The 23,162-nt window shown below is 34.4% G+C and overlaps 2 protein-coding genes across 4 annotated transcripts; one reads left to right on the forward strand and one right to left on the reverse strand.

Moving 5' to 3' along the window:
* Positions 1-253: 253 nt before the first annotated feature.
* Positions 254-4,228, reverse strand: IAA16 (indoleacetic acid-induced protein 16). Of its 2 annotated transcripts, none has more exons than XR_016051861.1 (5): positions 3,880-4,228; positions 2,474-2,706; positions 1,855-2,014; positions 1,057-1,118; positions 254-603 (listed from the first exon to the last, which is right to left on the reverse strand). XR_016051861.1 is itself a non-coding variant. In XM_006838804.4 (5 exons), the coding sequence occupies exons 1-5, from the start codon at positions 4,128-4,130 to the stop codon at positions 566-568; spliced, it is 717 nt and encodes a 238-aa protein (XP_006838867.1). In that variant the 5' UTR covers positions 4,131-4,228; the 3' UTR covers positions 254-565. The 2 variants fall into 2 exon arrangements, 1 of the variants encoding a protein (XP_006838867.1); XM_006838804.4 differs by having other exon boundaries at positions 1,882-2,014.
* A 16,784-nt stretch (positions 4,229-21,012) lies between these two features.
* ATAUX2-11 (AUX/IAA transcriptional regulator family protein) lies at positions 21,013-22,832 on the forward strand. 2 transcript variants are annotated; one of them, XR_016051862.1, is made up of 4 exons: positions 21,013-21,339; positions 21,769-21,989; positions 22,077-22,192; positions 22,351-22,832. XR_016051862.1 is itself a non-coding variant. In XM_006838806.4 (4 exons), the coding sequence occupies exons 1-4, from the start codon at positions 21,137-21,139 to the stop codon at positions 22,442-22,444; spliced, it is 618 nt and encodes a 205-aa protein (XP_006838869.1). In that variant the 5' UTR covers positions 21,013-21,136; the 3' UTR covers positions 22,445-22,832. The 2 variants fall into 2 exon arrangements, 1 of the variants encoding a protein (XP_006838869.1); XM_006838806.4 differs by having other exon boundaries at positions 22,093-22,192.
* The last annotated feature ends 330 nt before the right edge of the window (positions 22,833-23,162 follow it).

Genomic DNA, 23,162 nt, shown 5'->3' on the forward strand with positions numbered 1-23,162 from the left:
TTTTTTTTCTTTTTTGGATCATTTCTAAAAAGGGTGTGATTTGTATAAACTTTAAATAATGAAAATAAGGTACACCTCCAAATGTTTTCATAAGGCATAATTTTGGTTTAAAAATTCTTGAGATGGCCTGATAATTATCATATCTAATTCAGTAATTTTAAACACTAAATACGGTTCAAATCAAGTAGATCTGTAAACATATTAAAATCCTAAAAATAGACACTCTAGATAATGAAAGAGGAAAAACCGAAGAGAAAACACACCGCATCGACGATTTATTAACCCAATCAACACATAACATAGAACAATACAGAACCACATAAGTTTTTCATTTTCCTTACATGGAAGTGGATGAAGAGAGACAGAACTACTACTCTTAAGAAACAACTGTAAGGAGTCTTAATATCCCAAATGTTATTGTTTAGTGTCCATAACAAATAACCCAACATCTTTAATTTAACATAACAACAAACACACCATGATACACACACATCTCCACCATTGATTTCTTCTTTCTCTCTCTTCTTTTATAGATAGAGCTGGTTGCCTTGCCCTCTCCCTTACTTTAGCTTCTGTTCTTGCATTTCTCCACCGCCCTTGGAGCTGAAAAATTAAAAAAATCAAATCAAATACTTATTTAAAACATATTTTAATATTAAAAAGTTATGTACATGAATTATAATATTAAAATGAATGTGTAGAAATTAATTAAGAAGAGATAAAAGATAATTTGTTCAGGAAATTCTGGAAGATGCATCAATATTAGCCAAAATTTGGCTACCCCATAAATTTGAAGGATAAAATGTGTCTGATAAAGGCCGACACAATCCATTATTTTGGCTGAAAATTTGGAGCGGGTTGCAAAATTTCGGCATTTTTCATGGCGAATAATATGCATTCACTTTTCCTTAAAGCAATAAAAAGCCGAAATTTCGTGCCTTCATCAGAAATCCTGCCGCTTAAACCGAAACCTTTGGGCTTTAACTATCCCCCAAAATAAATAATGGAATATATTAAAATAATATAAAAAAGAAATAAATGGACGGAGAAACCAACCAAGTCCAATGGCCTCGGACCCTTTCATTATACGTAAACGCCTGCATGAATCAACGAACATCCTGCATGCAAAAATAAGTAAATTTAATAACGTGTAATCAAATTTCTAAAACAAGAATAAAATATGTTAAAAGAGTATAAATCTCTCGACTATTTTCATCTTCCTACATGACACGTGGCACCATCAGACCCATTAGATAGAGTTAAACAAACGGTGAGGCCATGCTTATCTCTCACATGCAGATGACTATAACGCCCCAACCTGGTTGACTGAATATCTAAATTGTCCCTTTATGGCATTTTGGAAAGAAGAAAAAGTTTTAGAGGAGAGTTTGGGTAGTTCTATGATAGGAATCTGTCGATAATTATAGTAGCAAGCTGTAATATTTCTGCCACCATCGTGACAATTGTTAGAGCATTTAGGATTTCTTATGTTATTGATCCCTTCCATTATCGTGATAATTGTTAGAGCATCTAGCTCCACCACTATTTTGAAGCTTTTTTGTTTCATATTTCCCATTGTTAGACACTTTCCACAACAGATTATTTTGTTTGTTTGAAATATCACTCTAAAAGAGAGATTTTCGAGAAATTGCCTTAAAACCTTGCAAAATATAATACTTTCTTTTTTTTCCCCAAGAGATCATAGATGAAAATTTCTGCTCTATCGCACCATTTTCGCATGAAACAAACATGTGAAAGCAGCTTATTCAATGCAAATCATCCCTGGAGAGAGATTTCCCATATCCCAAACTAATTTAAATTGAAAAATTGACATGGGAAAAATTACTATTTTACCCTTAGTAAAAGGGTATTAGGGCTTACTCCCATGGGACGTCTCCAACGAGCATCCAGTCCCCATCCCTATCTTCATATGTGGGCACGTACTCTGAGCCATTGAGGAGGTCCATGAGCTTGCTCTCATTCAAGAAGTTAATTCCTTGAGACCCACATTGACCTGAAAAGAAAAAGTGAGGAAAATTGATAAAAAAGCTTTTTCTTAAAGGAAAATAAAAAGCTAGCAAACATTAAATAAGAACTAGGAAACCATCTTCTTTTATTTATACAGTTAAAATAAAATCAATAAGCCACCAACCCCCAAGGTTTTCAAGAAATGAAAAATAAATGGATTGTTTTGAAAATGATAAAAAAGGGGCCCATTTTCTTCTATTAATAATATGGGCATGATGAGGGAGATTAACTTTTTGCTGATTATAAAAATATTAAATGGGGTGAGGGAAGATTCATGGAGGTTTCATATCTCTCTCACACACACATCAAGCCTAGAGGCTAAGCCCCATGTGGAGATATTAGTCTTTTATTTATAAACTCATTTTCAATCATTTGCCTTTATTTATTTTTTAAAATAAAACTGAAAATTAATAAGACAAAAGAAAATGCATCTTGCTTAGTTTACCCATGGTGAAGCAGCTGAACATTTTCTCTAGAGAGTTTGAGAGGTCTTGGTAACTCTTGTACATGTTTAGGTCCACCTTCCTCAGATAAGGGGCACCATCCATGCTAACCTTCACATATGTGGCCCCTGCATTCTTCTCCCCCTCTTCACTTCGGTTGTTTCCTTTTGAGGATTGAGTAGCCAACATGTTTCTCCTAAATGACCTAACTGGTGGCCACCCTACAACTTGTGCCCTACATTGAGCACCAAAGGAAAAATAACATTAGTCATTTGTTCTACCAAACAGGCGAGACCCCAATTAGTTGAAAAAAAGTTTTGATGATGATGATGATTTATTTCATGAGAATTTTAGATATCATTATTGTCAAAGGTATCATAGTGGTTTATTCGGTGTCTGAAAACTTGACAAGTTCAACTTTGATGCAGCATACCGCTGAGTTTGTACGCAAAATCATGGGAATCGGCCGGGTCTTGCCCTCCCAGGATCTTATTGTTTTTAGGACGCAGCCATGACTCTAACTGACTTGGCTGAGTTGCCTGAATCGGGCTTGGGGACCTTAGAGAGTCACACCCGAGTCCTTTTAAATTGAGCCTAGAACCCTCTAATATCCAGAAATTCGATTAACAAAATTAATGCTTTAAATACCTTTATCTATGTGTAAATGGCATGAAACTTCCGATCTTTTGAAAATTTATAGGACTCAATAATTAGTCCTTAGTTTTCAACAATAAAAAACGCTATGCCCTTGGTTAAGTAATAATTGTATGTCTACTAAACCCACGACGCAAATGACATGCGCTAATGCTCCCAATCCCTTATAACTCGAACCATGTTTATGCTGCACCTTAATTTTAATTTAAAAAACTAACAAGGGGAGAGAAATTATCTTTCTTTTATGGGTATGTAGAAATTATGAAATATAACTACCCTGCCAATAAACTAATTAAGCCTTAAAACATAAAATTCCGTCTTGATCATTTAGAATTAAAAATGGACATCATGCAACCAAAAATTACACCAATGATAGGTGATGGAGAAATTTTTTTCTCTAAAGAAAACCATGCTTAAAAATTCAAACAAAACTAAATAAGAATAATAAAAAGTCCTAATTAAAAGAAAATTATGCACCAGCATAATGAACAATTTTATAGTTTGAAAAAAAAGGCTCTAGCATGATGGGAAAATGTTATCACGAGAAGGAAAATCAAACTCATCAATATGATGGAAAAATGTTATAACTAGAAAGGAAATTAAACTTATCATATTATGGAAAAATGTTATGACTAGAAAGAAAATTAAAGTCATCAGAACAAATAGTTGCAAAACTGTAATTATTCCTCATAAAACAAAGTTGCATTTTCATCATTTCAAAGATACGAAGGAGCAGGTTGGTCAATTCACTTACTTATGCGCCGGAGGCTTGGCCGGATCCGCAACGGCGTTACTACCACGTAGCTTCTCCGTCAGATCCACGCCCGTATCCTTGACGGTACTGGCGGGGACATCCAGCGGTGCCGGCTCCATCAAGTTGAGCTTCAAATCCACCGTCTCTGAAAACCCCCGCTTCCCGATACCCTTACCGGCGGAATCTCCATTTCCCGGCGGCCCCAAACGGAGTTCCGTCGCCTCAAAGTTAAGACTCAGATCAGTCGCCATTAAATCTCTGCAAAACAAACAAAGAGAGCTTCTTCTCCTTTTTTCTTCCTCTTCTTCTGCTTCTTTCTTCTTCTTCGTTGTATTTCTTCTATGATTTGGGATTAGTTTAATGGGTTTTGGTTTCGGGTGGTGATTATTTAGAGTTGGGAAAGGTGGTGAAGAGAAGGAATTGTGGGGGAGTTTAGAGGGGGAGTATTTGTATAGTTCAGGGGGGTCACCAGGAGGGGACACGTGGCGAATGGAGGTGGATGTAAGGGAGCGAATGATTATGTAGAGAGAGAGAGAGAGAGAATGTGGTTTTTAGCTAGAGAGAGAGAGTGTGATTTGAAGTATATTTTCACGCACAACCAAAAGGGGCATTAGCGATCAGAGATTTCTGATGGCCGTGTACAATGAACTGTAGCTAGCTAGCATTGATTTTTGAGATCTCTCTTTATTTGCTCCAGATTTTTATCATCTGTCTGTGTACAATGAACTCTCTTTCTCTCTCTCTCTCTCTAAGATTCGATATCTAAAATTTTGGTCACTTAAATATATGGTGTTTGTGTGGCTGTTTATGTAATGAGGTTCATGGCGAGGTAGAGAGAGAGAGAGAAATGATAATGTAGCTTGTGTCGGAGCAAGGGAGTAGTTTTTTCATCTATTTTTAGAGAGAGAAAACTCAGTCGGAGCAAGAGAGTGGTTTTTTCATCTATTTTTAGAGAGAGAAAACTCAATCGTACTTGTTTAGGTAAAATTTTATGGGGAGTGAAGTTATTTAAAAGCGATTGTAGAGAGAGAAAGAGGCATGTTGAGGAGTTACTTTATGAGCAGTGTGCATTGTATGATACAGAGAAAAAGGGGCTCTGTTAACAAGTAATCGCGTGTTGAAGAGAGAGAAAGGGAGGATTGTGCATGTATTTTAGGTTTAGAGAGAGAGAGAGAGTGGATCCCTACGCGGGTTAAGTCAACCCGGGGGAAGTCCATGTGCCAAGATTCATTAGCGGCGGGTCCGCTCCCATGTGCCCCTGTCTCTCCCATGTCCCTCGCCCTTTCTCTCTCTCTCTAAAAACTCCACCATTCTCTCTCTACCCCATGTGCGCCGCTCCTTCCTTACCCGTCAAATTATTGACACCCCAAACCCGTCAAAACCCCGCTTTTTTTTTGTATCCTACAAAAGCGACACCTGTCTCTAAACCCTAACTAACTAACACCCCCACTAACCCGGGTTAAATAGGTTAACCCCCGGTGACACGTCCAATTAGAATTTTAGGGTTTTGGTCTCCACATATTCTTAATGTTGGCTGAACGCTAGACAGTTGATTTGCAACTGGTGGCGAGAATGTTCAATTCAATTTCTCACAATAAGAGAGAGAAAGAGAGATTGGTTTCTCTCTGTAGAGAGAGAGAGAGAGAAAAACAGTGGGTTAAAAAAATAAGGGAATTTTCGTACGGATAGGTCCGAAATGGCCCGATTCATCCTCAAGGTTAAGCTCGAGTTTAACATTTGGGTTAGAAGGTTTATTGTGCGGTGTACTTTAAAAAACTGGCAAAACACCTACCCAAAAGGCTAACAATAATCATTCTCTCTCTCTCTAGAAAATTAGGAATTGGTTGCTGGGCCCATTTTATAATTGTATCAAACCTAATCATCTCAAAATCTCTCTCTCCTCTCTCTAAACAACTATTCTATTGAATGTGCATAACTGCAAACTTCTCTGTATCTGGAGAATAATATATCGAGGAATTGTTTTAAAAGGTCCATATTATAAACCAAGCATTGCTAATCATCTCACTTTTTCTCTCTAAGAAGGTTCTGTGAAGCAGCAACTTGGAAATTGAAGCCTTGACCTCACTCATTCTGTTCCAGCAGTGGACCAAAGACCAGAAAGGATCCTAAGCAATCGAAGTCCAATTTCATTGTTTACTTTACCCACAACACCCTCAAAACTCAATCACATAGTTAGGTAGTTTGTTAACAAAAGTACAACATGCCTTGGAAGGGGATTTGTATGCACTAAAGTTGATTTCATTTGATTCGTTCAGTTTGTTTTTTGTTTTTTTTTTTGGGAAGGCAGGCTGCTATCCTTTTTTTCATATAAATTAGAGCTTTTTTGAAGGTGTTAGTAAGTGATGTCAACAAAATTCAAACCACATCGTGGTAGCTAGGTATTGGGGGTGCTACCACCGTAACCCAGCCCCTTTCCTAAATGCATTTCTTTCTCAAAACAAGAAGATCAAACTTTCAGTTGTTAGTATTTTTTGTTTGAAAAATATTTGTGCATATTTCAAAACAACAATATGGTTTTGTGGTTCTTTTTTAAATTGTTTTTGACAGAGAGAAAGCCGTGAGTTTGAGTCTCACATTGAAGAATAGATAGTTTATTTAGTTGTTATTAAGAGCACGTATTTCAATATATTATATTCTTGGTACAAAGGTGAGAGAGTTCATGTGCTCGACACACGCGTACTTTGCACTTGATGAAATAGAGGCAAAATGAGACTGTAACATCAACCATCAAGTAAGTTAATGGACTACATGTAACTTATAGCTGTTGATATACATGTAACTACTACTACAATAAATGCATGTGATCTCTATAAGCTGGGTTATTTTTTCCCAGACGAGATAGAGTTTTCCAGCCATTTTGCATCTCTTTCAAAACACCATTATCTATAATCCTAAAGAGCAAAACCAGTGGGATAACCTCTCACTTTCTACTTGATTTTGTCTCTTTCTCTCTTTCTTTGTAATTTCAGAGAGCAAAACTTGTGGGATAACATATTTCTTTCTATTCAATGTTATTTCTTTCTCTCTCTAAACTATCAAGACTCTGATGTCTAGTGTGTGAGTTTCAAGCTCGGGTGGATAAATATTTTCTTAAAATAGCTCTCCTACATGCCCGAAAACACTATGAGTTTGAGCTTCTAATTTTCTGCCCCTATTTCACCCACTAATTTTCCATCTTCTGCACCTATTTCACCCACTAATTTTCCGACAACAATTCCACATATAAGTAAAAAATTTTCAAAACGAAATGTTATAACAATTTTCAATCTTTACAGTGTTATTTTCTTTTTCTTTAATCTAAGGATTTTTAAGGGGCTCTTTATCTCAACAATGTAAAGTTGTAACCTCATATAAATATTTTCCTTTAACTTTTCTCATATTTTCATCCTCAACTAGTGTTTACTTGGGAATTTACTTTGAAAAAAAAAAACCCATATATATATATATAACAAAAATTCTCTCTAGGTGCAAAATATAAACCACTCGTTACAAGAAGATACGTAACTATCTTCCTGCGTCCTTTCTCCATGTTTCCCCTGCATGAATGATGGGTGATGCCTCATCCATGCCATTCATAATGCATGAGCACACATAATGTGTAAACATGAGGCATGGGATGGGAGACAAGGAGCACGAGTGGTATTATAATTCCGTAAAGGATGTGAGAGAAAACAAAAGAAGTACAGTACACCCCTTCTACTCCAAACAAAGGGGGTGGGGTCTCTCTTTCTCTCTCTACAAAACTCATTCGTGTGGGCGTGAGAGGCCTACCCATCCTTAGGAATAGAGGCAGCACACGTGTGTCTCTGAAAGCTGCACATCTCACATCAAAAAACGTCATCCATGTAGATATGGACATCGACATTATCATGCAAATCTTACCCAAAGGGAGTAAAAATCAAAGCACTACTCATCCCTTCAAACTCCCACTCCCCTCCAATGTCCCTCCTGCTCTTGCGTAAGAAAGCGACCTTTCTCTCTCTCAACAAACTGCCATTCATCTCTCTAGTTTTTTTCACTCTCTAAAATGGCAACCATCTCCCTTTTTAAAAGAAAAAAAAAATTCATATAAGGTTTCAACCTTATACCGTACGGATAAAGTACACTTAAACAAGCAATTAGTAATCGAAAACCTTCAAATCGATCATCTTGATCTCGAGATGCATGAACATTTTAAAAAAAAGATTTTTAATCCTATAAATAGTTAATCTTCAAAGACATTATCAGGACGGTCTATTTTTTAAGTGTTTGTAAATACGTTTGATCATCACAATTTCTGAAACATTAATTTCATTGTTAAAGACAACTATAAATTTCCATATTATCGTAAGACTTTGTGCATTTTTCGACATTGTTTTGAAGTACACCTTACTCCAATAATATAAAGTTGAAAGCTTATACAAACGTCACCCTCTCTAAAATGGAACCATCTCTCCATGAAGTGGCATTCATCTCTCTCTATCAAGTCGCATGCGTCTCACTCTCCCTCTCTATCTAAAGTAGCAATCATCCCTCTAATTCTTCCCCTTCTCTCTCTCTCTCTCTCTCTCTAAAGTGGCAACCATCTCTCGATGAAGTTTCATAGCAATCATCTCTGTCTAAAGTGGCAACCATCTGTCCGTGAAGTGGCAGTCATCTCTTTCTCTCTCTCTAAAGTAGCGACTCTCTCTCTATCAAGTGGCGTTAATCTCGGAGACAGTCCATGTTACTATTTCTCTCGTGTGAAATGGAACCTAAAAATTATATGCTCCAACAATTGCATGCTCCCTCGGGTGAATACTGTATCTAGTGGTATTTTTAAGGACTCAACTCTACATGGGTGTAAAAGGGGCTGGTGTTGTGGTCGTACCGTCCCCACACGCATCGTGGTATCCATTCCTACCGTTGATACACCCAATTAATATTCAAAATGTAACTCCCTAAACTATTGAATAAACGATAGAGGTCTGTCTTCTCCCGCTGAATTACCAAACAAAAAAAAAAAAAAAATCTACATGGGCGTAGGAAAAGGACTGGAAAAAAAAATAATAATAAATAAAAATCTACATGGGTGTAGGAAAAGGACTGGAGTTGTGGTAGTAGCATCCCCACACCTAGTCACCACATTGTGGTTTCCATTCCTACCGTTAACACTACCTCATTAACATTTTAAAAAATCTAACTCCTGATCTACTTAAAAAAAAAAAAAACGGACCTCATTAACATTTTAAAAAATCTAACTCCTAATCCATTTAAAAAAAATAAAAATAAAAATGATAGGGGCCTGTCTTCCCCACTAAATTACCCAAAAAAAAAAAAAAAAAACATTCCACGTGGGTGTATCTCCAAACTAGTGACCAACCTCAGATGAGAAAATGAAAATAAAACTCGTAGTCACTCCATATGTGCCTCAAGAATTACCTAAGATTGAACAAAGAACATCCAAATTTTGGATGCTCAAATATTAATGTTATAAATTTTTAATTTTTTTTTTGGGGGGTAATATTCGTCTTCTGATTCTTAAGTGGATCCCAAAATTTTTGATAGAAGATATACTCTTAAGTAGGTATTTTACCTGTGGGGATAAGTTTACATTATGGTCATGCAAGAGCACACTACATGTAAAAATATTTTTTGCCTTGTAAGTGGACGGTAGAGATGTAATTGAAGGTGGCAAGACTACGGGTACGGCAGTACGACCTACTCCCTACCGCCTTCCTTTTGAGTTTTGAGCCACAAGATTTTCGTTTTTCTTAGAAATACAAGATTGGTAGCTCAAAATTCATGTGGTCCTTCCAAATGGTGGTATCCATATTATAACACTAAGAATGCAACATTGGTTTTGTTTACAAGGATACAAAGCGCCAGACATGACATATATGAATATTAAAACTGTCAATTTAAAATTTGGTCTTTCAAACATGACATATACATTATCTAGATAAAAGATGAAGCATAATATTAAGTAGCATTAAGAACTTATATTGTGATATTTCAACCAAAAAAAAGTTAAAGAACATGTGTATGAGTTTTTAAAATGTCAGACACGAATGCTTCCTTAATGTCTCAACACACTGACAAAAACCGTAGACCAAGTTTCTATTTTACATAAAATTGATCTAGTATTCAGTTTGGTACACTACTAAGCAAAATCACTACATGCTCTTCTTTTCTTACAAAACCTATAGATGCATGCCTACTAAGCTAGAATATACCAAAGTGCAGTGATATAGTGTAGACATTAAGGAGGAGTCAAAAGGGGATTAATGTGTCTCCCCCATCTAAGCAATATATGACATATAATATGGTCGTTATGAGACATTTCTAGTGGGTAGTCTTGTATAGTGCCTCCTGCAATGATGAGCATTGAATCAATGGAGGTTTAGTGGTTTAGGTTTTTTTTTTTTATGAAATCAGGTAGTGGTTAAGCATTAAGGTCTAAAATTTCAATCCCAAGGAACCCACCAAAAACAAACTGGATGGTTTTAAAAATATTTGGGAAATCCAAATCTTTCTCAACGTTAAAATAAAAAATAAAAATAAAAGTTTATATATATATATATATATATATCAAAAGAGAACAAAATGCGTGGGATTTTATCAAACCATAGAGAGTAGAATTTATTTTGGAAATAATAAAAATTTAAATTCCTAGACTATCAGTATTTCCATTAAAACTAATGCAAAGAGGATGATCTTGTAGTGTTACTGTTAAAACTATTACAGGGAGAGGATAGTCTTGCATTATTAACTATTAAAACCATTACAAAGAAGATGATCATGCATTATTACCTGGGAAATGTTGGCTTCAACTCTTATCCAACTTTGAGCTGTGAGGGTGATTATCCCTCTCCAAATCACAAAGTTGAATAAGTTGAAGCACCAATAGACAAATTTTCTACAATGACATTCTACTATTGCTATTAGATAAATGTATATAAAGATCTTGTTTTATTTTTCAAAATTTATAAAGGAGACAGTTTTTATGAGACCTAGGACTTATATGTAGATATGAGTCCCCTCTTCATGATCCATTTTTTAGATGGATTTTGGGCTTTAAGATATGGAAAAAGTTTATATAAGGTTGCAACGTTAAAATGTAGAATTGCGGATGCACCTCAAAAATCTATAGGAAAATGTTGTTTTAATATTGAAAAACACTCTAATTGATCATCTTGACATCGAGATATATAACTAGGAAAAATAAAAAAAAAATTGAGTCCTTAAAATAGTGCATCTTACAACACTTTATCTGCACCGTCCATTTTCAAGATTTCGATCTCTTTATAGATCTACTTGATTTTGACCATTTTTCGAGTTCAAAATTTTACAATTAGATATGAAAAGATTTTGAGATAATCCTAAGAGTATTTTACATCAAAATTATATGTTATAATAAAATTTGGAGGTGCACCTTAATTGGATTGTTTAAGGTCGCAAGAAACCACACCCTTAAGATATATATGTTCTCTAACATGGAGATCATGAATGTGTAAATAATACTAATATTTTTTCAAGGAAATCCTAGAGGAAGATCCATATGGTAATAATAATTAAAATTTTCCCATAATAATAATAAATACAAAAAAGATTATTTTTTGAAGGAAAATTTCAATTTCAAACTATTGATTTTACTTTTTTTTTGGACAAACTACAATTCTACATATACCTTTAAGATGATGTGAGAAGCCTTGGGCGGCACAAATGTACTTATGCATCCCCCAATGCATAAACTACTTTTCCATTTATAACTAGTCGTATGTATTTCATTGTTTGAGCTTAAGTCCCATTTCTTTTAAACTACCAAGTGTGTTATAATTTTTTATCTTTTTCTATACATCAAACTAAGCTCAAAGTTTCGCAGGTACATACTTCTCCTAATCACACACATCCAAAAATATTTCAAAAATAATAAATAACTAAAATATGCCTATAATATTCAGAGGTGTTTTAGTAACTTATTTATTTTAAAATAGTTTTTATAAGTTTGCGATGATGAGAAACATGCCAAATTCGAGCTTATATATTTTATGCTTTCAAAAACTGAAATTTGAATATAGAATATGAAGTACATAGGAAAAAATTTTAATTCCAAAAATAAAATAGACTTTTGTTTAAATTTCTCATTATTATTATTTTCTTCTTATCCGAAACAATGATGATGATATGGAACGTATTATTTAGTGAGTAGGAAGCGAGGGAAGGGATCAAGAAATGCTAAATATCGAGCCTTAGTTTTTGACAATAGCTGATGTTACATGCACACTATTCGTATAATGCATGTATCACATTCAATGCGACCTTCATCTTATTTCTTCCCAAAACTCCAAGGGGTTTTTAGTGCATATCCTCGAAGTGGGGTCAGCATGGAGGATTAAAGCCATCAAACCTATCTATTGCCTCATTTACTATGCTTGAGTACCCAACATTCTTTTACATCCTAGAAATGAATCCATTAAAATAGCATGGAGATTTTTTTTTTTCCCTACTTCTTAGGAATGCCATGGTCTTCTCATGAGGTCCCATTCTATTAAACAATATTATCAAGATAGGACTAGTTTTATCTTAAGTCCAATTGTTAGATTGGTTTTAAAAAATATATATTCAAAATATGAAATATATTATAAAATATTTCCAACTTTATTTAGCTAGTCGAATTGGTAAAAAATGGTCAGTTTGTCCAGCTATAACTAGTTAGATGTTATATTTGACCAATTTTTTTACCAATTTCAATTTTGTTTGAGTGATTTACGTACAGACCATAACGTTTTCCTAAATTATGAAATGCTCCATTTATAGGTAGAAATTACAAAGAAGGTTAGTTGACCTTTTTTTTTTTTTTTTCTCTAAAATTTCCCTCGGTCTGAGGATATCGTCAGACCAAATTATGGTTTTTTATTTTTTTTTATTTTTTTGGTTAGTAGGCCAATGCTTGGGTCATTGCCCTACTAATGAAAAGACTATAATAATAATAATAATAATAATAATAATAATAATAATAATAATAATAACAATAATGATAATAATAACAACAACAACTAAAATTCAGAATAAGGATTCCATCCTCAGACCGAAAGGCAATTTTCAAAAAAATAAAAAAATTGGATTGATCGACATTCTTTGTAATTTTTGCATATAAATGAAGCATTTTATATTTAAAAAAAAAATTTAAGGTCCATACTTAAATCACTCATGGTAAGGCACTAGTTGGTCTAATCAATAGAACCAGCTGGTTCGATCCGATATTAATACCCATGCCTTTTAAAGACTCTAGGAAGAGGGGGTTCGCTGCAATGCTAGCCAAAAAGGCAAAAGAACAAAAAAAAGGAAATTTGCTTTATTGTTTATTTAACTGCTCAACAAAGGGAAAAAAATAAGAAAAATCAAAAAGGAAATTGTGAGTACCACTATTGAAGGACCACAGTGATAAATTAAATGGCCTTCTTGACCCTACTAACCCTACACCTCGACAACGATGGTCCCCAAGCACGAGGACTAAAAAATTGTAGGGGCTCACACCCCTAGCCCCATACCCCCTCTTCTAGTGCTACCCCTTGAGTCTATCATGCTTAAACATGCATAGTAGCTGACCCTATAGGAGGTCTTACTCTCTCCTTGTGGTCCATAGAGAATTCAAGGAAGGGACAATGCATTGGTTGGATCAAGGGATGGAAGACTCTAGAAAAGATGGCTTAAATCTTTTTGTGGACCACAAGGTTCAATTCACACAAGGGAATGGAAATGGTGGCTCCCCAACACTTAAGGGCTGTGGCCCTTTGCATAGTAACAAGATTGAGTTAGTGAGTCACGAGGGCATAGAATAAGGGATGGGGAGGCCATGCTTTTTATTGAATGTCTCCTCTTTTTTGAGTTGGAAGGGGGTTCCTTTGTCCCAAGGTTGTTGGGTTTGGGTGGGTGGGGCACCAATTTGAACCCACTTCCATCCGGGTACATTGTCACCCTCCTAGCTCTTTATTGGACTCTTATCTCTCTTACACATAAGGCCCACCCCTAGTTTATATATATATATATAAAGTTTCTATGAGGCTTATGCTTTATGAAAACTAAATAAAAGCTTCACTTCAAATCCTCGTCTAGAAAGCACTTTTAGTCATGAAAATTTTCATAATGACACTAAAATCAATTTTCAACATTGACAATAAAATTTGAAACTAAAAAAATATACAGTATCTTTGAACACCTATTTTAGGGCGAAATGGACAGTCTAGACTATTTGTTAAAATATACACTATTTTTAGAGCTTGAAATCTTATTTTTTTTTCACAACCATAATGTTGAAGCCGAGATGATCTATGTAAAAAATTTCCAATACTTGAATTACAATTTTCGATGAGTTATGAGGTAGGCTTTATTTATTTTGATAGGGTTGCAACCATATACCATTTCCTTATTTTATATATATATAGAGAGAGAGCGAGGGGTTATATTTTAACTTTGAATTGGGCCCTACCTCTTGCACAAAGGGCCCAGTCTGGGTTTTTTTGTGTATTTGACATTTTATATTTTATTTATTTTTATATTTGTCTTTAAGTTCGTTGTTTTTTAATTTGCTAGGTCAATGAGTGGTGTTTGGCCGACTCCTAAAGTGGTGTATGTTTTGAGGATGGGGCCTAGTGGAGTTATTTAGGTAGTTTATATTTTATCTTTTTTTAAAAAGAAAAACCATGCATTAACTGCTTGATAAATCACGGTGGCTCTTGGCAAATACATATTTGTATATTGATTTCCTTTGTTTTAGTTTCACCAAGTGCAGTGAAGGTTTTTTGTTGTTGATAATGTGATAAGAGATTCAAATGACAATCAAAACACCTAATTCATGGCTGCAGTTTTCTGTTTTCAATGTCCAGAAAATAGGGGAAAAAAAATTGAAGCAAAAAAAAAGGACAAAAAAAAGAAGGGTATAAATCCTCTTATTTTTTTTCTTTTATCTTTTTCAGTAAAAATCAAATTTAGGAGGTAATGCTGCAAGTGTCAACAACTGATAATTGAGCCTGAACCCAATTCCCAATGCCTTCCATCCCTACTTCCATGTCGATATTTCAACATCTCATTCTCGGTAATTTTACAAATAATTTCCCCGTAATATACAATTTAATACGAGGTTTCATGGTACTCAGTAAAACCCATTAACAATAATGGTTATTATTGGAACCGTGGCGACGTATTATAATTTAGAGAAAATTACATATATATTCGTTATACTTTTCGTTATTACGGATATATTAAATAGTTTTTGTTATTACATGTATGTTCATTTTTTATTTTTATAATGTAATTTTTTTAAAAAGATGAGTTTATCTTTTTTCGGATGTTAAATAACCGAATTGAAGGGTTTTCGAAAGTTCAACATCCGAAAATAGGCCAAAAGTTTAACGTTCACGTTCCCATTTTCGGGTGTTGAACATCTGAATTGAAAGGTTTTTCGGATGTTCAACATCCAAAAATATGGCTTTGAATTTCCAGAAAGTCTCTGAAATTTCGCAATCAATTTCGGATGATGAACATCCGAAAATATGACATTTTTGGATGTCCAACATCTAAAATCATTTTCAGATGTTCAACATAAAAAAATGTCATATTTCCGAAAATATGATATTTTCGGACGTCCTACATCCAAAACCATTTTTACAAGGAATACAATGTATCGACATAACCCTTTAATTCGGATGTTCAACACTCGACAATGGGAATGTGAACGTTAAACTTTCGGCCTATTTTCGGATGTTGAACATTCAAAAAACCATCCAATTCGGTTATTCAACATCCGAAAAAGAATAAAGTCATCTTTTTAAAAAATTTGAGTTATAAAAAGTAAAAGACGGACATACATATAATAACGGAAACTATTTGATAAATATGTAATAACGTAAAGTATAGTGGATATTTATATAATTTTCTCTATAATTTAAATATGATATGGTCAATAGAAGAGCGCGAATTTCCTAAAGAATTTAGGCCTTCTTGATTATATTCGGATTCAAAGGGATCAAGATCGAAAACCAATAACCAAGTATGAACTTTTTGCAAGAATAATCCCTTTTCAAGATTAAAATTTTGAATAATTCAACAACAATGCCACAAAAAACTAGCAATGCTACTCATTTATGTATATCTCAATTTTCTCCAAAACTACTTTTTTTTAGATCACTAAATTTCACATTTAATTTGTCGCAAAAATGGCTGTTCCATTGGCAAGTATCGATGTGATGGAACTCGGCCAAATCCACGCAGATTCTGTCAAGTTACTCCGCCTCACCCATATGTGGAAATTTTATACAAACTTTTTTAGTATGATTAAAACGCATTTGGAAAAAATTGGTTACTGTTTTTTTCTATAATCCCTAATTTTATATTTTTTTTTTAAAACACGAGAAAATTATTGGTATTCTCAATTTCAACTTTTTACACATTCTACCCCTAATCCTTTTTCTACTGTAACTTAAACCCCAATACTATTTATTCTTGTATATACCTCCCAGTCAAATAATCAAATTATTTTTTGACCAAAATACCCTTTTTTCTATCTCTTCTCTTTTAAACTTTATTATTTTATATTATCTCTATCAATACTTACTAAAAATAATTTTTTGCCATCTAGCACATTTTGTGTCTGACCGCATTTTATAGCCATAAAACTTCTAGAAAGTTACCGATCCAACACACTTTGTGCTTTACCAAAAAATTTTTTGCGGTCTAGCACATTTTGTGTCGAACTGCATTTTCCAACCATACAACTTCTGGAAAGTTACCGGCCCAACACAGTTTGTGCTAGACTGCAAAAAAAACTTTCTAGAAGTTTTATGGCTAAAAAATGCGATCCGACATACTTTCTGCTGGAGCGAACTTTTTTTTGCGGTTCGCCACGTTTTTGTGTTGGACCGCAAAAAAAATTTAAGTGCAACACCAATTGTGTCGGACCATATTTTCAAGCCTTGTATCATTTGGTGTAGAGAAAGACTGGGAGTGATGGTGGGTAGAGAGAGAAAGAGAGAGAATGGATAGAGAGAGAATATGAGAGAGTACGAGGGTAAAGAGAGAGATGGTCGAGAGAGAGAGGTAGAGAGTGCATTTTTAGACAAATTGGTAGCATGTGACCATTCTTTTCAAAAGGTGAAGAGAGAGAACAAATGGTATTTTGATCCTAAAACTCATAGACTATTTGACTAGGGGGCAGATATAAAAAAAATAATGTTGGGGTTTAGGATATAATACAAAAAGTAATGGGGGTAGGATGTGTGGAAAGTTGAAATTAGGGGTATCTATAATTTTCCTTAAAAAATATTTTAAAATGTCCTAAATTATAATTTTTTTTTAAAAAAAGGGTATCGTTTGCATAGAACGGAGGCTCTACAATATTAAAGTAAAGCGCACCTTCAAATAGTGTCGAGAAATGTGGTTTCAATACTGGAAATCTTTGTGATAGACTTAAAATATATTTCATCTTTAATTATAAAATTTAAAGCTTAAAAAATAGTGTAGATCGAGCATAACTATGAAAACTTGAAAATCTTGAAAATTGATGGTCCAAAAATATGTTACAATATGCACTATTTTCAAAACTTGAAATACATTTTTTTCTCATGTCCATGCATTTTGAGGTTGAGATGATCAATTTGAGGATATTTGGGCATCAAAATAACCTTTTCTATTGAAATTTTTGCTGTGGGCTCTAATTTGATTGTTTAGAGCCTCAGCTCTATATAAACTTTTTCCTTTTTTAAATCCACTTTTTTTAAGATAGATTTAACTTCTTGACGTTGTTTTAGATTACATTTTACTTTTACTATTTTTTATTTTTATTTTTTTTTATGTTTTTAAATTCTTTTTTTGTGGCCTTTTGGCCCCATCCAGGGACTCGGTCGAGTAACTCCCAAAGCCCCTTGGCCAAGGCGAGTCCTGGCTATGGCAAGTATAATGCCTATTATAATCTTGGCATCTATTACTTTAAGGGGCAGTTTGGATACCTATAAATCTATTATGCGACAATAGATTACAAGAAAATATGACATTTCTATTGTGACAATTGTGACAATAGATTACAAGAAAATATGACATTTTTACCGTTTGGGTACACGTAATAATAAGGAAATGGAAAGATATTACACCAGATTTTTCAAAAAATCAGGAAATCCATTACGCGCGGTAATAGGTGAAAAATCTATTATGAGAGTGAAGAGTAATTTTGGGAAATGTTTGGTACTTTTTTTTTACCTATCATATCCCTGATTAAAAAAATCTTCTTAACCCTTTCTCTACATAAGAACAAGGTGATCCCTCCCTTTTTAAGCTCGTCCCCTTATTTGAAGGCATTAATTGTCATATAAAAACAAAAATAATAACAATAAAAATCAGTAATCAATGATAAATTACACAACACAATCATAATAAAAAATTTCCCTCAACATAATGTGATCCCTCCCTTTTTAAGCTTGTCCCCCATCATTAGTGTCATACAAAAACAAAAATAATAAAAATAAAAATCTGTAATCAATGATAGATTACACAACACAATCATAATAAAAAATTTCACGCAACACAATCCTCATAAGATATTACTAAAATCTCAATTGAAATAACATATCTCTTCCAATACCTCAAAATTTTATACTGCAATTACCAAACCTTCTAGTTTACTAATTAAGCTTTTCCCATTTTCTAACTCGTACCCTATAGATTTTGAATTTAGTATCATAAATTTATTGTTTATTTGAAATTATATAGAGAGACATTCGAAAGACTTCTATAATAAATAAATAACAATAAAGCTCATCATAATAAAATCATGCTATTCCAATCATATTGTTGCAATGTCTTATCATGTTGAAACCAATGTCATGTTAGAAAACATGTGATTGCATATAAGTGCCAAAGGCACTTAAAATAAGTAGGAAATAGTGTCATGACTGTAAAATGGTACAAGTTATTATTAGAAATTTTTTTTGGAATGGTGATAATATTATTATTAGAAATCTTTTTGGAATGGTGTGATTATGATTTTACTTGAGTATTTTAGTCGAATTTTGTGTCAAAAAAGAAGAAAATGATAATTTGACATTTTAGTGGAATTTTGTGATAAAAAAAAAAGAAATGATAGTTTATCCGTACATGCTAGTAAAATGTTGGTAATGCATTTCCTATATTTCTTCCAGACATAGCCAAACAATAACAATGTATTTCCTAGGTCGCATCTAAATACTACCTAAACAGTAACAATCCATTTATAAGTAAAGCATTACGCCAATAATATATTTGACAGACAATATATTCCCAGTTATCCAAACAGCCCCTAAAAGATTACTGACGAATATTCAACTGAGCCTCTATTTGGATAAAAAAAAAAATGCTTGCAACAACTTTTGAAACTGACGAAATTAGGCAATTTCCACTTTGATCTCTGACATGTGATTTGCCATGGTGATCAAGGTAATTTTCCAATCTTGAAACACACTAAATTTTTGTTTCATTTTTTTTCAATGGTTAGGTGAAATGAGAACATATGGAATAAAGATCAAGAGTACTTCTGTCTTTTTGTAATTAGCAAAGAATTAATTTGAAGAAAGCAAAGTTGTTGAGAAAAAGCTCCAAAAGAGATTGTCTCCCCCTTTATATGAAATCAATATTCCGTAAAGGAATGGAAAACTATGACCCAAAAATATAAGTAGGAAAAGAAAGCAATGGCATCGTATAAGGATCAATTTTGGCAATAATAAAAGCCCAATACACCGTTTTGGAAAGGAAAAAGTTTATATAAAATTCTAACTTTAAAATGTAAAATTACAGATAGCCTAGAAGCTTTATCGAAAAATGTTGTTTAAATGTTGAAAAAACCTTTAATTGATCATCTCGACATTTAGATGCATGAATATGAAAAAAAAAAAAAAAAAAAAAAATTGAGTCCTAAAAATAGTGCATCTTTCAATAGATTATCTAGACCGTCCATTATCAAGATTTTCATATGTTTATAGATCTACTTGATTTAAACTATTTTTGAAGTTTAAAATTTTATAATTAGATATGAAAATAGATTTTGAAATAATCCTAACAATATTTTTCAACTAATTACATGTTATAATATAATTTGGAAGTAGGCCCTAATTGGATTGTTTAAGGTTGCGACCTTATAGAAACCACACCCTTTTCAAAAAGAAAAATGGCTTGGTAGGGCTTCAATTCTATTAAAATAAGCAAAGCTTCACCTTATAATTTATCCAAAACTGTAATTCAAGCAATGAAAAGTCCTTACATCAATCATTTCGATTTGAGTATTATGATTAAGAAAAAAAATGGGATTTAAGCCCTAAAAAGAATGTACATTATAACAAATTGTCTAGATCGTTCATTTTGCTCTAAAAATTAAATGTTCAAAATCTGTAAGATCAGTATCACTTTTTTAGTCCCAATTTTTATTGACAATGTTATAAATTAATTTTTAAAGCCATCATAGAGATTTGTGTCGCCGAAAGTAATTTAAGGACCAAGGATTTGAGATGAGGCTTTGTTGTGTATTCATAAAGCCTAGGCCTTAAAAGAAATTTCATCCTTTCGAGAATAAAGAAGCACTATTTAGGGTTCCGTTCCAACTACGGTATCGCATGGCCCCACATGCTCCACATGACCCTACTTTGACACATGTAACACATCGTCATCATCATCGTACCATCCCCATAAAGGGCCATGGCCCCATGGCCATGCAGCTCATGTCCCTTGCCATCACCCCACGTGCACATGGCATCACATCACACAGCCCTCTGGCCCATGTCGACATCATCACCATAAGTACATCAAGCCATGGCCATGCACTATGGCATCATCACCACCATGGCCGCATAGGTGAGGCAGCGGGGTAACGGCAGGTGGGGCCGCTCACATGGGGTGTCGGCCTCGTGATCCGACGGCCCCTAGTTTCTCTCGGGCCAATCTGGACCGTCGGATCGTCGGAGCCCAATTAAGCGGGCGGTTCGCCGTGTCCCTCATGTGACCGACAAGTTCCCGCCCTTAGCTGTCGGTGTTGCCCAAAGTGTCGCCAAAGGGCTTGAATTATTGAATTAGAAAGGCCAATATCGTGTCCCTTCCCTTCCTCATCTATATAACTTATCCCATCTTCATCGACCTAAGTCCACAAGTACCATTTGAACACCGGAACAAAGGGATAACTCGCCGGAAAAGTGAGAAATTTGCCTGAATAAGGGAGAAGTTTTTCCGCAAAACCTGGGAGGCTTTGGGAGTTGATAGAGAGATGGAGAAGGCAAGAAGTTATGAGAAGGACCTTAATTTTGAGGAAACTGAGCTCAGGCTGGGCTTGCCGGGTTGCGATGACTCGTCGAGTTTGACTCAGAAGGGAAGCAAGAGGGTGTTCTCCGATACCACGGACGATGTTAGATCAAAGCCATCTCCAAATTGCACCGCCCAGATCGAGAGGGAAGGAGCACCTGTAGCCAAGTAAGTTTGCCAGATCTGGTCTTGCTCCTAGCTTTCTATGGAAGAAAATGCTTTATCTCTCTCTGCCTCTATAAATAACTTCGAGGAGATCAAACACAGTTCAAAATATTTATGCTATGCTAGATCTGAAGATAGGCTAGATCTTGACGTATATATTGGATCTTATAAGTTTTTTTTTTTTTTTTTGTAATTCAACGGGGAGGGCACTGCCGTTTTTTCAAATAGTTTATGAATTAATTTTTTCAAATAGTTTTCAAGTAGAAGCCACAACAACTTGGTGACAAGGGCGTAGGGTATTACCACCGCAACCTTAGCCCCATTCTTGGATCTTATAAACTTAGATAAAGAAAAACACTCATGTTTTTGTATAAAGGAATTGATGGATGTGAAGAAAGCTTTTCTTAGTCGTGGTGAATTCTCGTCTTTCAGGGCACAAGTAGTGGGATGGCCGCCGGTCAGATCCTCCTACAGGAAGAATAATTTGCATGTCACAAATTCGATGAAAAAAACCGAGCCCGAGGCTCCCGGGTTCTATGTGAAAGTGAGCATGGATGGAGCCCCTTACTTGAGAAAGATTGACCTCAAGAATTACAAGGGATACCAAGATCTTCTCAAAGCCTTGGAGAACATGTTCAGCTGCTTCACAATAGGTATTAAAGGGAGCCATCTGTAGATATCATAAGATAAAAATTATTATTTTCTTACCTTTTTTTTTGTAATTTGTTCTGCTTAACCAGCTTTGTGTGCATTAAGGTGATTTTGCAAAGAAGGAAGGCTCTAAGACCTCAGAGTATGTGCCCACCTATGAAGATAAAGATGGGGACTGGATGTTGGTTGGAGATGTTCCATGGGAGTAAGTATTTGGCTTTCCATGTTATTCTTCTCTTCTTTTTATCCTTTTTTTTTTTTTTTTACTGGGTGTTTTCCATGTTCTTTTCCATATATTTCTTCTTTTTATCATTTTTTTATAGGAAGATAATTGATTATTTTCTTTCTTTTTTGTAATCTCAGGATGTTTATCTTCTCTTGCAAAAGGCTAAGGATCATGAAAGGGTCAGATGCCATTGGCTTGGGATCCAATGCTTCACACATTTCATCCTATTGATTGAGACATCTAAAGCCAGCCATGTGAATGCTAAGGATTTTGGAAAATACATTGAGAAAACACCTTCAGCTTGGGTTCTTCAAGTGGTGAAAGATCTGGGTTTCTTTTTTTTTTTGTCCCACTGATATAAAAAAGCAAGAGAGACAAAGAAAAAAGAAAATAATGAAAGGAAATGAAGATTTGAAAGGGCTTGAAGGGAGAGTTTTTCTTTCTTGTTTCATGAACTATGAAAGTCTTAACAAGGGCTGCTTTGGGCCCATGCATGTTAGTGTTTGTAATAAATAATAGGACAAAGCCAAATATAAAAATATAGGCATAGTGCTTGTTACCCAATTGTATAGAAGGAAAAGTTCCTTTCCAAGATATAAATTGGCTATATTGGCACAAAGTTTTTTGGATATGGGAATCATATGATAATTGTAGTTTAGAAAGTCAAGTAGAATCTAAATGCTCACATGATGTGGTCCACTGTTTTAGCTTAATTGTGTCCTGACCACATTAATGTCTTTGAGCAGTTGCAGCTTGATTCTAAACAATGCCTTCTGGACCTCAATTATTTTTCTCTTTTTCCTTCTTACATAGCAATTATTTTTCTCTTTTTCCTTCTTACAGTGATGGTTCTCAATTATAATGGCACATGATCCACGGTGGTGATGGGATCTCACAAAAATACTATTATTATTATTATTGTGGTAAACAGCCTTGGTACATACTCCAT

Source organism: Amborella trichopoda, chromosome 3 (assembly GCF_054954075.1).
Source record: "Amborella trichopoda isolate Santa Cruz 75 chromosome 3, AtrichopodaSantaCruz75HAP2 v2.0, whole genome shotgun sequence".
NCBI lineage: Eukaryota > Viridiplantae > Streptophyta > Magnoliopsida > Amborellales > Amborellaceae > Amborella > Amborella trichopoda.

Bases quoted from the DNA above. Each gene is read 5' to 3' on its own strand.
- IAA16 (XM_006838804.4), bottom strand. From the start codon at position 4,130: ATGGCGACTGATCTGAGTCTTAACTTTGAGGCGACGGAACTCCGTTTG. The intron at 2,707-3,879 runs GTAAGTGAATTG...TGCTCAATGTAG, and splicing joins GCCAAGCCTCCGGCGCATAA to GGCACAAGTTGTAGGGTGGC. The intron at 1,119-1,881 runs GTAAGCCCTAAT...TTTTGCATGCAG, and splicing joins GTTGGAGACGTCCCATGGGA to GATGTTCGTTGATTCATGCA.
- ATAUX2-11 (XM_006838806.4), top strand. From the start codon at position 21,137: ATGGAGAAGGCAAGAAGTTATGAGAAGGACCTTAATTTTGAGGAAACT. The intron at 21,990-22,092 runs GTATTAAAGGGA...GTGTGCATTAAG, and splicing joins GTTCAGCTGCTTCACAATAG to GTGATTTTGCAAAGAAGGAA. The intron at 22,193-22,350 runs GTAAGTATTTGG...TTGTAATCTCAG, and splicing joins GTTGGAGATGTTCCATGGGA to GATGTTTATCTTCTCTTGCA.